Source organism: Athene noctua, chromosome 2 (genome assembly GCF_965140245.1).
Source record: "Athene noctua chromosome 2, bAthNoc1.hap1.1, whole genome shotgun sequence".
NCBI classification, from domain to species: domain Eukaryota; kingdom Metazoa; phylum Chordata; class Aves; order Strigiformes; family Strigidae; genus Athene; species Athene noctua.
The window spans coordinates 1,968,834-1,982,367 of NC_134038.1; the positions used below are offsets into that span (position 1 = coordinate 1,968,834).

Here is a 13,534-nt window from a genome sequence, read left to right on the forward strand (position 1 = left end):
CATTTGTCAGCTGGTCACTGCAAAGGACCTCTCTTTCCCCAGAGTCTGGCCTAGGTGCTGGAGAAGATCTTTCCTGGGCCTCCCGACTTTTGAGGAACCTGCTTGAAGGTCTTGGTGCATCACCCAAAGGGTGGCAATAACTCCTTGACTCAGGAGGAATCATCAACCCCTTGGTTCCAGGCCTGTCCCTGGTCCCCTCGTGGGTCACGGGGGCAGGTCAGACTGATGGGAGATGGTTGCAGATCATCTGAGATCTTTGCTCACAGGCAAGAGCAGCAACTGAAATCTTTATGCAGGAACTTTTGTCAGGATAGTTGTGTTTGATCTCTGCGTGCCTCAATTTCCCCATTTGCTGTATTCCAATTCGCAAGAGCTCTGAAGCTTCGTTGGTGGTTTGTGGGTGGCTCAGGGAGCTGCAGGGTGGAAACATCTGAGTGGGCTGGGAGAGAGCCAGGGATGAGTTTAGGCATGAGAGGAGCAGATAAACCATCTCCTTTGTGTTTCGGGGGCAGCTACATCATCTTCACGAGGGCGTGTGGCTGCCAGGGTGCTGCATCCCTGTGCCAGCACCGAGGCTGTCGCACGTCACGTGCCATCTGCTCATTGATATGTGTTGCGATGGAGGAGCTGGTGCCCCGTGGCCCCCGTGATGGAGATCTCCTAGAGCAGATGCCACAAAGACTTCTGCCACAAGAGCTTCACAGAATCCCAGAATCATCTGGGTTGGAAAAGCCCTTGCAGCTCCTCCAGCCCAACCATGACCCTCCCCCTGACCGTTCCCAACTCCCCCAGATCCCTCAGCGCTGGCTCAGCCCGACTCTTCAACCCCTCCAGGGATCCCGGGGACTCCCCCCTGCCCTGGGCAGCCCATTCCAACGCCCAACAGCCCCTTCTGCACAGAAATCCTTCCTCAGAGCCAGCCTGACCCTGCCCTGGGCAGCTTGAGGCCATTCCCTCGGGGCCTGGCGCTGGGGCCTTGGCTCCAGAGACTCATCCCCCCTCTCTGCCCCCTCCTGGCAGGGAGTTGCAGAGGGCCAGGAGGTCTCCCCTCAGCCTCCTCTTCTCCAGACTGAACCCCCCCAGTGCCCCCAGCCGCTCCCCAGCAGACCTGTGCTCCAGCTTCTCCCTCTCCGCTGCCTTTTCATTCTGCTCTGGCAGCTGTTCAGCTTGGGATGCATGTGGCAGGACCTTTTCCTCAGTGCCTGTGGAGATGCCATCAGTGTGTATGGGATGACCACGCAGTCACCTTCCTTCCCCCGCAGCCCTGGGCCATTTTCAGGTCCAAGTCCTGCCCTTAGTATCATAAGATGGAAAGGACCCAGGGAGGTCATGGAGTCCCACCTCCTGCTTCAACCTGGCCAGCCTCAACAATAAGGTCCAGCTCATCATGTCTCTGCCTGTGATGGCTGGGAAGTCAAGGCCACGTGACTGGGGATGTGACCCTTGGCAGAACCTCTTAGGAGGTAGATAGGAGATGGTTGGACTAGATTTTAATGGTTGGACTAGATGATCTTCAAGGTCTTTTGCAACCTTGATGATTCTGCGATACTGTGGGATAGCAGGAGTAGGTGGAGGCACTTCGATAGGTTGAATACACTGAACAGGCTGCCCAGGGAGGGGGGAGTCCCCATCCCTGGGGGGGTTTCAGGGCCGTTGGGATGAGCTGTGGGGGATGTGGGGTAGGGGAGAACTTTGTAGAGTCGGGCTGAGGGTTGGACTCGATGATCCCCAGGGGCTTTTCCAACGTGGGTGATTCTCTGATTCTGTGATGCTCATGGTGAGAGCTCCTGGGAGTTACAGGATCTCCCAGATCCTCAGCAGATGATACCAAGGGGACAAGGACAAGCTAAGGAGAGGAAGAGCAGCAGGACACAAAGCCCTGAAGTCTTCAAGGAAAGGAAAAAGGCATTAGGAGCATGCTTGATGTACCTTGCTGTCCTTAAATCAGCCTTCCCATCACCGCCTTCCCCTCAGGTCTCCTGCTTTCGTAGGATAAATTAGCAGGGTCCAGATAAGGAGCAGGAAATCTCCATCTTCCTTCCTGATGGTGCCCATGAACCCTCTCTGCCTCACGGCTCCTCAGCCGGGAGGACTCCAGGGCAGCGTGGAGCTGGGCGGTACCTTCCCAGCTCTTCTCCTGGTGTTTGGCAGGTCTTTCCTGTCGTGGAGACGATGATCCATGCACCTGACAGGTGGTGATGGGATGTTCCCACGGACACCCTGCTCTTCCCTTTGCTGTGTTCTCCTGCTGCAGGCTGATGCTTCCCTCGCCAGCCACCCGGCCAACGCACGCTCCGCTGGGCATGCAGGGAGAGTTTAATTAGAGAGCATCAAGACTCCTTCATAACTGAATTAACAAACCTCTAATAGAATTGCTTTTTCTAATGCAAAAATCTATCGGCTGCACCCATCCCTTGAGCAGGACATCACCTATCAGTCTAATTGGTTTCCTGCTAACGGGTCGGATCTGCTCGGGTCGTTAGCAATTGCATCTTCTCCTGAGTCAGCAGGTCCTTGTGGGTTTGGGGGCTGTTTGCTGGGGGTTTCTGTAGTTGTTTAGGTTGCTTTCACACACCCTGGATACTGGTTTCAGACTTCTTCTCGATCATGGGTGCTTCCTTCCCAGCCTGGAGAGACGGGTGGGCTGGTGCGCAGGGTGGTTGACCTCACCAGGAGTACCTCACCCCGGTGGGCCTTGCCCATCCCTCTGCAGGCCTTGTCTGCACCCCTCCACCCCTCCATCCTTCCATCCCCATCCCCTACTGCTCCTGCTGCAGGACACCCTCAGGCCTGGGGGACCGTCAGACTTGGGTGTTGTTGAAGGCTGGGCTTGGATCTCCTCATGTCTTGGTGGCTTTGGGAAAGTCCAAAAGTCAGAAAGATCACTGCTGTTTAATTTCCTTATTGCAAAGTGGCCAATTTAGTTGAAACTTCCAGTAAACCCAATGAGTGCTGTGAGTTTTCCTAATTGGGCTCTCGCTTTGAATCAGAATCATTGTTTCTTAGCCCAACAAAAGACCGTCAAAAATACTCTTTTCTGATTTACTTACCGCCTGGACCGAGCCGCCTGCGTTTCCAGTCCTCTTCCCCAATCGATTCACAGACAACTTTCAGACCTGCCAAGTCTCAGTCCTTTGCCAATACTGAAATCTACTTCTTCCATATTAATTTTTTACCCGTTTTTTAGGGTCTTGTCCACCTGTGGCAGAGGGTCTGGAGACCAGGGCTTTTAGGCTTGGCTCAGGATTTCTGAAGACTCCTCTTGTTCAACTTGCTGCCACTTGGAAGCCCTGTTGTTCCCCCCTTGGAATTATTTAATAACCTAAAAACTGGAGATGGAAGAGCCCTCCGAGGTGGTGAAATCCCACCTTCTTCAGGATAAGCTTCAGCTCACCAGTAAAGGATGAACGTGGTGTTCACCGTATGTCATCATGACCAAGGCGTACCACCACACCACAAAGCGCCTCTGCTGTACCCCTCTCCAGTCGCTGCAGCTCAGGGCTGGTTTTCCGGTTGCTTTTATCCTCTGAAAATCAGGAATTAAGGAGAAAAAAACATGGAAAGGATGGCCTGGCACAGATGTCCTGCTCTGCAAGTGTGGCAGGAGATGGGCACTGCAGTGGGACATCTCCCCCAACATGTCCCTGCTTCAAACATCCTGGTTAGGAAGCAAGAAAACATCTGAGGATTTTTTTTTTTTATCTGGACAAAGCTTCTCACGACATCCCAGCTTTGAGGTTTCCCTCACTTGAGGGGCAGAAGGTCGGGGTAGAACAGGAGCAGGAGGTGGTTTCGGTGCAGGTTGTTTCAGCGGGTAGGTTTAGTGCAGGATCGAGCTGAGGAGATCCAGCCCCGCAGCTGCTTTTTCTGTATGAAAAATCATCTGTGGAAAAATCGGGAGCTTAACCCTTGCCACTGGCCTTTCCATCTCACCATTTGTTCTTGGGCTTTATTAAATAATAATAATTATTTTAATTTATTAAAAAAAGCAATCTCCCAGCCTAAGTTTCTCCAGGAGCTGACGCAGCCAAGCGCTTTCACTGCGAAAGGAAAAGCTGTTTCCAAGGCAGATTCAGCCTCCGGGCTCCCCTGAAGCAGCTGGGAAGGGGTTAAGGGATCTTTTTTCCTTTGGGAATTGGGGGAAAAAGTGTGTGTGTGGAAATTTCTCCTCACAGTGTTAAACCTTGAGCATCCAGCAGGAAGATGCTGGGATGCGTCTCAGTGCTCCGTGCTGTCGGGTAGAAACTTTCGCATCCCCCTTTGCTGTATTAATAACTGGAGTGTTAGCTGTCTGGCTGTTAAAACAGCTAATTGCAGCCACCTCGTTAGCCCGCTCTCCTTCAGGAATGGGATTATGTTTTTCATTTGAGGCCGTTTCACACTGGGTCAGCTCTCGGGGAGGAGCAGGGTGGCTGTGGGTACCATGCCCCATGCAAAACCCCTTACTGGAGCCTGGCTGGATGCAGGAGAGGACAAAAACCCCCTTGGCAACATCAGGAGAGCGATGGAGACCAAAAATCCCATTTGGTTGGGAAGGGAAAGCGTCAATATAACCAGCTTTCCCTCCGACACAGCTTTTTATAGCCGGATGGTGGAGTTCGGAAAGCTGCGAGCGAGCCGCCCTCCCCTGCATCCCCTGGCTTTGGGGCTTGGGGGTCTTTCATGGTGATTTGGGACATCACCAGCCACTTTCCCTCTCCGCAGCTGCCTCCCAGCTTCGCAGCAGGGCAAGAAACTCAATTTTTTAAACCCTCAGCCATCAGGAGCGGTGAGCAGGGAGAAGATTTGGGGACAAGGACCAAACCCGCCTCCTTTTATCCTCCGTCTGAGAGGATTCCCCACCTTTAAATTCCTTTAAATCCCCCTGTATCAGAATCTGGATGAATAAAATTTTGTTTTAACTTTCCCGTCGGGTGCAGCTGGAGCCGCTCGGCTCGGCAGCGTCTGGGGGAAGGCCAGGTTTTATTGAAAAATATAATGGTGCCACCTGAAGCGTGATTTACTGCACTGTCCACTCCTCGGACTTGATAATATATTTCTATTAGATTTCCTTCTTTTCCCTTCCTTCTCCTCGTGAAGAGTGGCAAGTTTCTCTGTCTGCCTGACACTTTCTTAGGCTTAGGCAAAATAAATGTTGATTTTCATCAGGAGGAAGAGCGCTGGAAGTCCTAATTCTCCAGCGAGGCTGACAAGCTCAGCAAAAGCCGCCCGGCTTTCGATGGAGAGCTTGTGATCCAGCCCCGGTTTCTTCTCTTTGGAAGCAGTTCAATCATCGTAATGAAAAAGGGGTTTCTTAGCCCGGCTTTCGCTAACTAGAAATTATATACCTGGTTCCTGGAAGATGGATTGTGTGGCTGCCGAAATGCAGAGAAGGAAGAGGGAGGGGGGAGAGAGAGTGAAGGCGCGCGATGCGACCCAAGATTGATCACGCCATTTGCAGGATCTCCCATGCACAAAAGCGGAAAATATATTTTCGTTTGCTGGAGTGGGTGAAGTGACACCCCTGTTTTCTCCACGTCCCCACCCCCAGCTGTCACAACGGGGTGTTTGCCCGTCCCTGTCTGCTCCCCACGGGGTGAAGCATCCACTGCTCCAGGAGCAGCATCTCCTCCCGCCATCCAAGGTGAGAAACTGGACTGGTTTAGTCCTTTTACCACCTATTTTGGGTTTATTTCCTTATTGCTCTCCTTGACTTTTTGAGGAATACGTTTGAAATCAGGGATGGATGCTCTGAAGGCATCTCAGCTCTGTACAGCCCCAAAGTCTGGAAGCGAATTATGGTCGATTTAAAAATCACCTTGTTTTTTTATCTCCCCCCCAAAAAACAGAAATCTATATTTCTACTTCTGTAATCATATTTACTTTGAATGGCGAAGCACGGGTTTCGTGCCACTGTGTGGATATTAGCTAATGAAGTTTTTTCCAGCTCATCCAGGGGGAATTGAGCCGTTTCCATCGTTCCTGTTGCACCGTGGCCGTGGTTGCTGGTGGGGCAGGAACCAGGAGATGTTGATTTTGATCCTTTGGGCTTGATGAGCAGCAGCTCTGCGGGACCCTAATGGGGCAGGATTTGGAAATCCCAGTCTGGAGAAAGCACCTGGCTCGATGAAAAAGGGATACCTGAGGTCAGCTGGAAAATTAGGAGGGTGGTCAGAGGCCGAGCGGGGTCTGCTCGGTGTTGCCGTGCCCCGAAGCCGAATTTGGCTGAGTTGCCAGTGACTAATAGCTGAGTCCCTCGTGGCTGCTGTGCAGCCCTCTGATGTATGGGTGTTATATTAAGGGTGGAAAGGTGCTAAATGAGCCCTCTTTATTTTACATAAATTAGCTCAAAAGCTATGTATCACTGCCACGACGGCTTAGACTCCGAGCAAGTTTGTTTACCCAAGTTTAAAAGCAAAGAAAAACTCTTGGTGACTCTCCATTGTTGGATGCTGCGTGGGATCCTCGCCCCTCCCGCCTCCCCTGCCCCAAAACCTTCTTCTTTGGGCTTTCAAGGCTGCTCAAAGGTGCCCCTGGTCCCTCTTCCATGTTGGGCATCATCGTGTGGGGATGCAGAGCGCCGGCGCTGGTTTTTCGCAGAACCACGGGCCCACGGTGCATCTGGAGGGGGTTTGAGCTGGATTCCCTCCATCTTCTCCACAACCTTCTCCTGTAATCCCAAGCAAGAGGAGGCTTTTCCCACGAAACCTGATCCCTCAGCAAGCTGTAGGTACTTTTTTCTGGGAAACCTCCTCCTTTTTCCAACTTCATTCATCTCGGCGTCTTCTTGCCCAAATGGCTGCTGCTCTCCTGCCCGCCACCCACCAGTCTGGTAGGTAGAACCCCAGAACCACCTCTCCGCACCCTTCAGGGAGGGAAAATAGGAGAAACTGCAGAAGGGTGTGTCTGGCGTTGAGGTTGAAATGGAGGAGGACTTCACGCCCTCCACCCTGGTCCGTGGGATGTGCCTGGGTGAATTCCCAAAGGTGCTTTGTGGATTTTTTGCTTTATATGAGCATCTGGGACCTTCTCGAGGAGGGAGGACAGCGTTCCAGCAAGCAGAACTCATCACCCAAAGCATCTTGAGGGGATGCTGGGGGTAGCTGAAAGGTTTGGTCCCCAAACCTCTCCACTGGCACGGCCAGAGCACTGAGCAGGGTGCTCTGCTCTTCCCTGCTCCAGCCCGGCCCCGGAGCGGGTCGTGATGCTCAATTTTTGCTGCAGTTAGAAGATTTGGCTACTTTTTATTTTCTTTTTTCCCCCATAACTTGGGGATTTTGCAGCAGACTTGCTGCTCTGCAGTGGGAAGGGACCTACGAGTGCCTCTGTCCTGTGCTGCTTGCGGGGGAGCTGGGGTTGCTCAGGGATTTGGGCAGCCAGCCACCTCCATCCCAGCCGTGGCCGAGGGGGACGTTGGTTCCAGCCTTGACACGTTCCCACCCCAAAGGGACCAACTCCGCACCAAAAGGCTGCGGAAAAGGCCACGGGGCAGCAAGGCCAGGCTGAGCACCACGTTGGGGACACACGTGTCCCCACCAGCAGAATGGCAGAGGGGTGGGGCAACCACAATCATCACTTCAGGATGAGAGGCACCACATGTAATTAAGGTGGGCTCGTTTATATTTCGCCATTTGCTCACTAATTATTCCTTCTCGTTGGCAGCACCTCTGGGGCAGCTCTTACTCCCTTTTAAAGCACAAAGCGCCGGGGCCACGGGGGCAGCGGAGGAGCTCAGGATGCTCCTGCACCTGCATCCCGAGGGATTTCCAAGCCAACCTCGATGACTTTCTCCTCTTTTCTTCCTTTCTGCTCCCAGGCAGCACCAAATGGAAGAGAACTTTGCCACCGGCATCCTCGCGGGACTCTGACAACACCCGCCTGGAGGAGGGTGGCCGAGGTGAGGTTGGTGGGTGCTGCCAGGGCCCGGTGTTACCCCACCGCAACCGGGCCAGGAGAAGCCCAGGGGTGTCCAGATGTGCCACCCACCTCCCACCATCACCTTTTCCTTCCCTCCCTCCAGGCAAACAGCTGCAGATCAAGCCCCGGCTGTGAGCAAGACCCGATCCCGTGGCAGCCAACCAGCTCAGGAACCGCAGAGCCGGGCACGACCTGGCACCTACCTCAGGACTCCGCGGCCAGACGCGACACCCCCTTCTCATCTTGTTTTTCCGGGACATCATTTTGTCAAGGAGCCGGGCGGCAGCGTGAGGAAGCGCCAACCCGTTCCTGCAGGGAAGCAGCTTGCTTTGAAATATTTTTCATTTGCCAATGAATTACTTTTTCAGCCAGTTTATTGAAGGCAAACCCTGCCGCCAGGCTCCTTGCGGGGCTGGGAAGAGGCTCCCATCCCCAACAATCCTCTCACAGATCGTGGTTCTGCTGCTGTCCCGGACACGAGGTGACACGGGGGGACCTGAGGAGCTTAATGCCATCACCCGACGTGCTCGATTCCAGGTCAGCCACTATACTGGGGACAAGCGTGGCCAGTGGTCACAAGTCACCTTGCTGGGATGTAACGGGGTGTAAAAGCCCCCGCACGGCTCAGCCCTCATCTCTGCATGCCGAGAGCCCACCTGCATCCCTCCCGCTCCATCCCCTTGGTTTGGGGAGGAGATTTCTCGGAGCGGAGCCGTGTGCTGAGAGCATCCCTAGTGGAAATGTGTGTTGGGAGCAGCCTTGAGCTCACACCAACTGCTCTCCCGCTGCCACCTGCACCCTGACCCCCAACCTCTCCCCATCCCTAAGAGGATTTGATCTCCCTTGGGAGACCCAAACCAGTTCTTTGGGGGTTTTTGGGGGGGGGGGTCACTCCAAATCCCAGCAGGAGCAAAACACTGGGCGGGGGGACACCATTGTGCTGAGCTGACACGATGGGTTTTTACATCTGTGGGTACAATTTTGAGGGTTTGATCTCCCTTGGGAGACCCAAACCAGTTCTTTTGGGGTTTTTGGGGGGTCACTCCAAATCCCAGCAGGAGCAAAACACAGGGGGGAACATTGTGCTGAGCCGACGCGTTGTTTTTTTGCATCTGTGGGTACAATTTCCATGGGAATTTCGGGGCGGAGGATGCTGCTCCCCACCACAGATGCGATTTTAGGGATGACTGCAGGATCTCCCCTTACCCAGAGGTGCTGGGGAGGGTGCGGGGGGGTGCTGGATTTGCCCCTCACACGGGAAAAAGGCATCAGCAGGGAGGTGGGTGAGCACTGGGGCTCCCTGGGGACCCAGCACCCAGGTGCTGTCGGCAGTGGGGTGGGCAACGGAGCCGTGGGCTCAGGTGCACCGAGGGGCTGACGGCTGCAGTTTCCCCCCCCCGGGCCCTGTGACTGGGTGGCAGCGAGTCCCCACGGGGTTTCCCCTTCCCCAGTTGAACACCCCCCCGGAGGGGTTGTCTTGTCACCCCACATCTACAGGCTGGGATGCTCCCCCCCCTGCCCAGCTCGGGGTCGGGGGGCTGTGCGCGGGGGGGATGTTTAGTGCCTGGCTCGGGTGACACAGGGCACAAAATGCCACCAAAGGCACAATGGCATTAACGCCTGTCACCCCCCTGGGCTCCTGTGTAAGGATACTGCCCGCTGCTGGGGGTGGGGTGGGGGGTGTGCTGCCACTTGGAGACCAGTTTGGGGTGTCTGCACCCCAGCATCCCCCCAACCACTGCGAGGACCAGCAGATCCCCCCACCCCGGGGCTGCCCTCATACCCCTGTGTGTGTCCAGCGAGTTGTTTTTTAATAAAAACTTCGTCATCTCTGTTGATATTAAGTGTCTTTTATTAACGCATGTGTTTTGATATGTAAATAAAGAATTTCTTCCCCGGGATGCTCGGTCGGTCGGAGCGTGGCTTTGCTCTTTTTTTCAGCACAAACATCCCCTCAAGCCACCGTCTGATGTCAGTAGAGGAGCCACTCTGCTCCCCAAATCTTTCAACGTTTTTATTATCATTTTACCCCCCCCCCGCCTTACCCAAAAAAAGATGTTTCTTCACGTGGTGGTTCCCCCCCCAAAAAAAAAAAAAAAAAAAAATTCACTAAAAATCACTGGAGGGGACGATGCTACGAGTCCTTGTGTGGGGCGATGGTGACCGGGAGCTTCCTGGGCTCCCTAATGAGTGGGCTAACGGGGATTAAGGCTCGCGCTGCGCTAATTAAGCGAGGCAATGAGTAGCTCGCTGAGAGCCGCGGCTCTGCCGCCCACCGGCGCCGCTGCTCCCTTCCCGGGGAGGATTGTAATTTATTGCCACTTGTCGTTAAAGCGCTGCTTGGGGGTGATTAATTTCCCGAGCGGGGATAAACGCGGCCCCTGGAGAAGTGTCGCTGAGCCCCGGTGGGTTCCCCCCGCTGCCGCCAACAGCCACGACGCCTCGGTGATGGGCCGCGATGGGGGTTTATCCGGCCTCCCCGGGATGCTGTGGTGGTGGTGGGTGCGTGGCTGGGATGTCCTGGGGCACCAATAAGGATGTGCCTTGGCTGGGAGTGTGTGTGGGGGGGTGGCATAGGGCAGTGTTTTGGCATGGCACCGTAAACATTCTGCGGTGGGTGCTGCTGGCGCGGGTTTTGGTCGCCTGACGGGGACGCAGGTGTCAGCATCAGCCGCAAGCTCGCTTTTCTGTGTCATCAGGCTGTCCCCTGCCCTCCTCCGCAGTGCCCATAGCTGGTCCCACCATGGGTGTCAGCCTCTTTGTGTGATTTTTCACAGAATCCCAGAACCATCTGGGTTGGAAAAGCCCTTGCAGCTCCTCCAGCCCAACCATGACCCTCCCCCTGACCGTTCCCAACTGCCCCAGATCCCTCAGCGCTGGCTCAGCCCGACTCTTCAACCCCTCCAGGGATCCCGGGGACTCCCCCCTGCCCTGGGCAGCCCATTCCAACGCCCAACAGCCCCTTCTGCACAGAAATCCTTCCTCAGAGCCAGCCTGACCCTGCCCTGGGCAGCTTGAGGCCATTCCCTCGGGGCCTGGCGCTGGGGCCTTGGCTCCAGAGACTCATCCCCCCTCTCTGCCCCCTCCTGGCAGGGAGTTGCAGAGGGCCAGGAGGTCTCCCCTCAGCCTCCTCTGCTCCAGACTGAACCCCCCCAGTTCCCCCAGCTGCTCCTCGTAAGATTTTTTTCCCCTCCCCAAATCGTTTCCCACCCTTCTCACCGCAGCAGCACCAGGATTTGTGCTGCAGATGCTGGTGCAGCGTCACCAAAACGGTCCCACCAGCTCACGGGGCGCGTGGTTGCGGACATCACCCTCCCCATGGGCCGATGTTCCAAGCCAGCAGCACCCCAAGCTGGGTGCTGAGCACCATTATCCCATCCTCCACCAACTGGGGAAACTGAGGCAGTGCCCGTGCGGGCACCCAGCCCTGCTCGAAGGGTTAAAGGGGCACACGAGCTGCCCGCTCTAAAAGTAAAAGGTGACGCCATCCCACCGCCATCCTGTGGCCACCAACCTGGTTATGTCACTCGAGGGCCTGTGAGTAAACTTAGATGACCGGTTTGGTGTGGTGGGGAGGGCTGGGACATGCCACGGGGCCCGGCCGTGCTCCCCCCGCCACTAAAAATACCCAAAGGGGGGGTGTTGTGGGTGAGCGACGGCCCCGTTGGAGCTCGGCCCGTTCCTAATCCCTTCGTGGCTCCCGTCCCACCGCGGGTGGCAGCTGCTGATGGGGGCCGGGTGCCCCCCAAGGTGGGGGAGGAACGTGGTGCCAGGGACAGGGTGGTGGGGCCACATCCCAGACCCCCCCCTTTTCCCAGTGCAGGACCCCAACATCCCAATTCTGCATTGGGGATCACACAATTAGGCAAATAGGGGTGAAAAGGGCGTTTTGTTCCAAAACATCAAGATGCCCTTTGTATCTCCCTTTTTTGCCCCCTCCCACAAGCTGGGGGGGTGGGGGGGTGCCCCTTTTATCCCCTGACCAAGTTTGGGGTCTCCAATATAGGGGATGTGTGTCTCAGGTTTTCCAGTATGGAATAACTTGAGCATCACCGTGGGGCTCTGCCTGTATCCATCACTCTCCCTGGTGGGGGACACCCCCCCCCCATCTGCCCCCATTCAATTTTACCTTGATAGAAGGAGAAATTTTAAAAAGGGGACAACGAGCACCCCAAACCCTCCAGAGGCCAGAGACAGTAGAATAAAAAATGGGTTTTAATTGCTGACGACTCAGCGGGTAAGGGGTTTTGTCCGCCCTCAAAAAAAAAAAAACATTTTTGCATTAATTTGGCCTAAATAATCCCTCTTTTTGAATGGTTAATTAGCACCTGTGGAGAGCAGCCTCACCCGAGCGAGGAGGAGACAGTCACCCCCCCCCAACCCATCCCGTGGAGCTGCAGTGGGGCAGGATGCGGCCAGACTGGGATATACTGGGACCTGGGTTACATCCTGCAGGGCGCTGGGGATGATCCTGAGCCCTGAGCTACGTGGTGGGTGGGGATGAGGCCGGTCATCCCTTGGGATGAGGTGGGACAACTCGCTGGCCACTGCCCCGTGCCTCAGTTTCCCTCAAAACACCTTTAGTGTGAGGAACAGCTGGATGCACAGCTGGAACCGGGCTGCTGCTGTGCCCCATCCTTGGCCTCGGCGAGTGCCCCCACGCTCACCCTGACCCCTGAGCGCCGCCCCTGACCCCCTCCCCGCCCCCCAGCCCCGGTGTTAATCCCACCCCTCACCCGGGCACCCCAAACCTCCTCATCCCTCCCGTGCTGCAGCCGCAGCTGCCACGAGGTGGCAGGACTCGGAGCATCACGGCCGCATCCAGGCCAAGGCCTCATCCTGCGCCGGGCTGAGCACCCCATGACCAGTTTGGCTACTGGTGATGCTGGGATGATGGTCCTCGAGCTGGTGACGCTCCTCACCACATGCCGGGGGAGGGATGTCACCTCCTTGAGCCTCGAAGCCGGAGCTCCAGGCCTGGTTGGAACACGCGGAGGCGGTTTTGGTGCAGGCGGTTGCTCCCTGGGGGAACATCCCCCCAAAATAATCATTAAAAATATATATAATCAGGTTTTGCGGGGGATGGCGAGTGTTCCTCGTGCCCCAGGGAGGACGCTGGGTTGCTCCTGCCCGGGAAAATCATGATGGGGAAGGGGCTGCACCCCAATGTCGTGCCTGGCACCCCCAGGGGTGCAGGAGGCCGCGGTGCCTCAACCGTTTTGGGCTCGATAATCCCCTTTCTGGATGTTTCCCGTTTCTTTGGGAAGAAATTAAAATTTCTTTCCGGATTTTTGCCCGCTGTTTCCTCAGCTCGGTTTGGGCCCAGGGGGGATGGGGGGAGCCGCGGGGGTGAAGGCACATGGTGGGTCCGGTGGTACCCGGGGAAGTGGGGGGGGGGGGGGGGGGATGCCCGAGCCCCGGCAGCGCCGAGCCCCGTCCCCGCCGAGATTGACAAGCTCCCAGGGGCGTTGCCATGGGGATATGCAAATCACGACGGGAAAACGCCTCTCTGATAGGTGAAAAGAGACTGAACCCGCCTCGGGAGGCGTGGCCGGGCCGCGTTTCCCCCGTATATAAAGCGGCGGGTTCCATTCAGCCGCCCGGCAGCGGCAGCGCCGAGCACGGGCAGCGCTCGGGC

The 13,534-nt window shown here is 55.9% G+C and overlaps 1 protein-coding gene across 1 annotated transcript in view; it reads left to right on the forward strand.

Moving 5' to 3' along the window:
* ZC3H3 (zinc finger CCCH-type containing 3) overlaps positions 1-9,802 on the forward strand; it is a 199,420-nt gene extending 189,618 nt beyond the window's left edge. Inside the window, exons 12-13 of the mRNA XM_074898330.1 lie at positions 7,796-7,876; positions 8,000-9,802. Of these exons, the coding sequence (XP_074754431.1) occupies positions 7,796-7,876; positions 8,000-8,031 (113 nt within the window). The 3' untranslated portion in view covers positions 8,032-9,802. The remainder of the gene's footprint in view (positions 1-7,795; positions 7,877-7,999) is intronic.
* Positions 9,803-13,534: the final 3,732 nt, after the last annotated feature.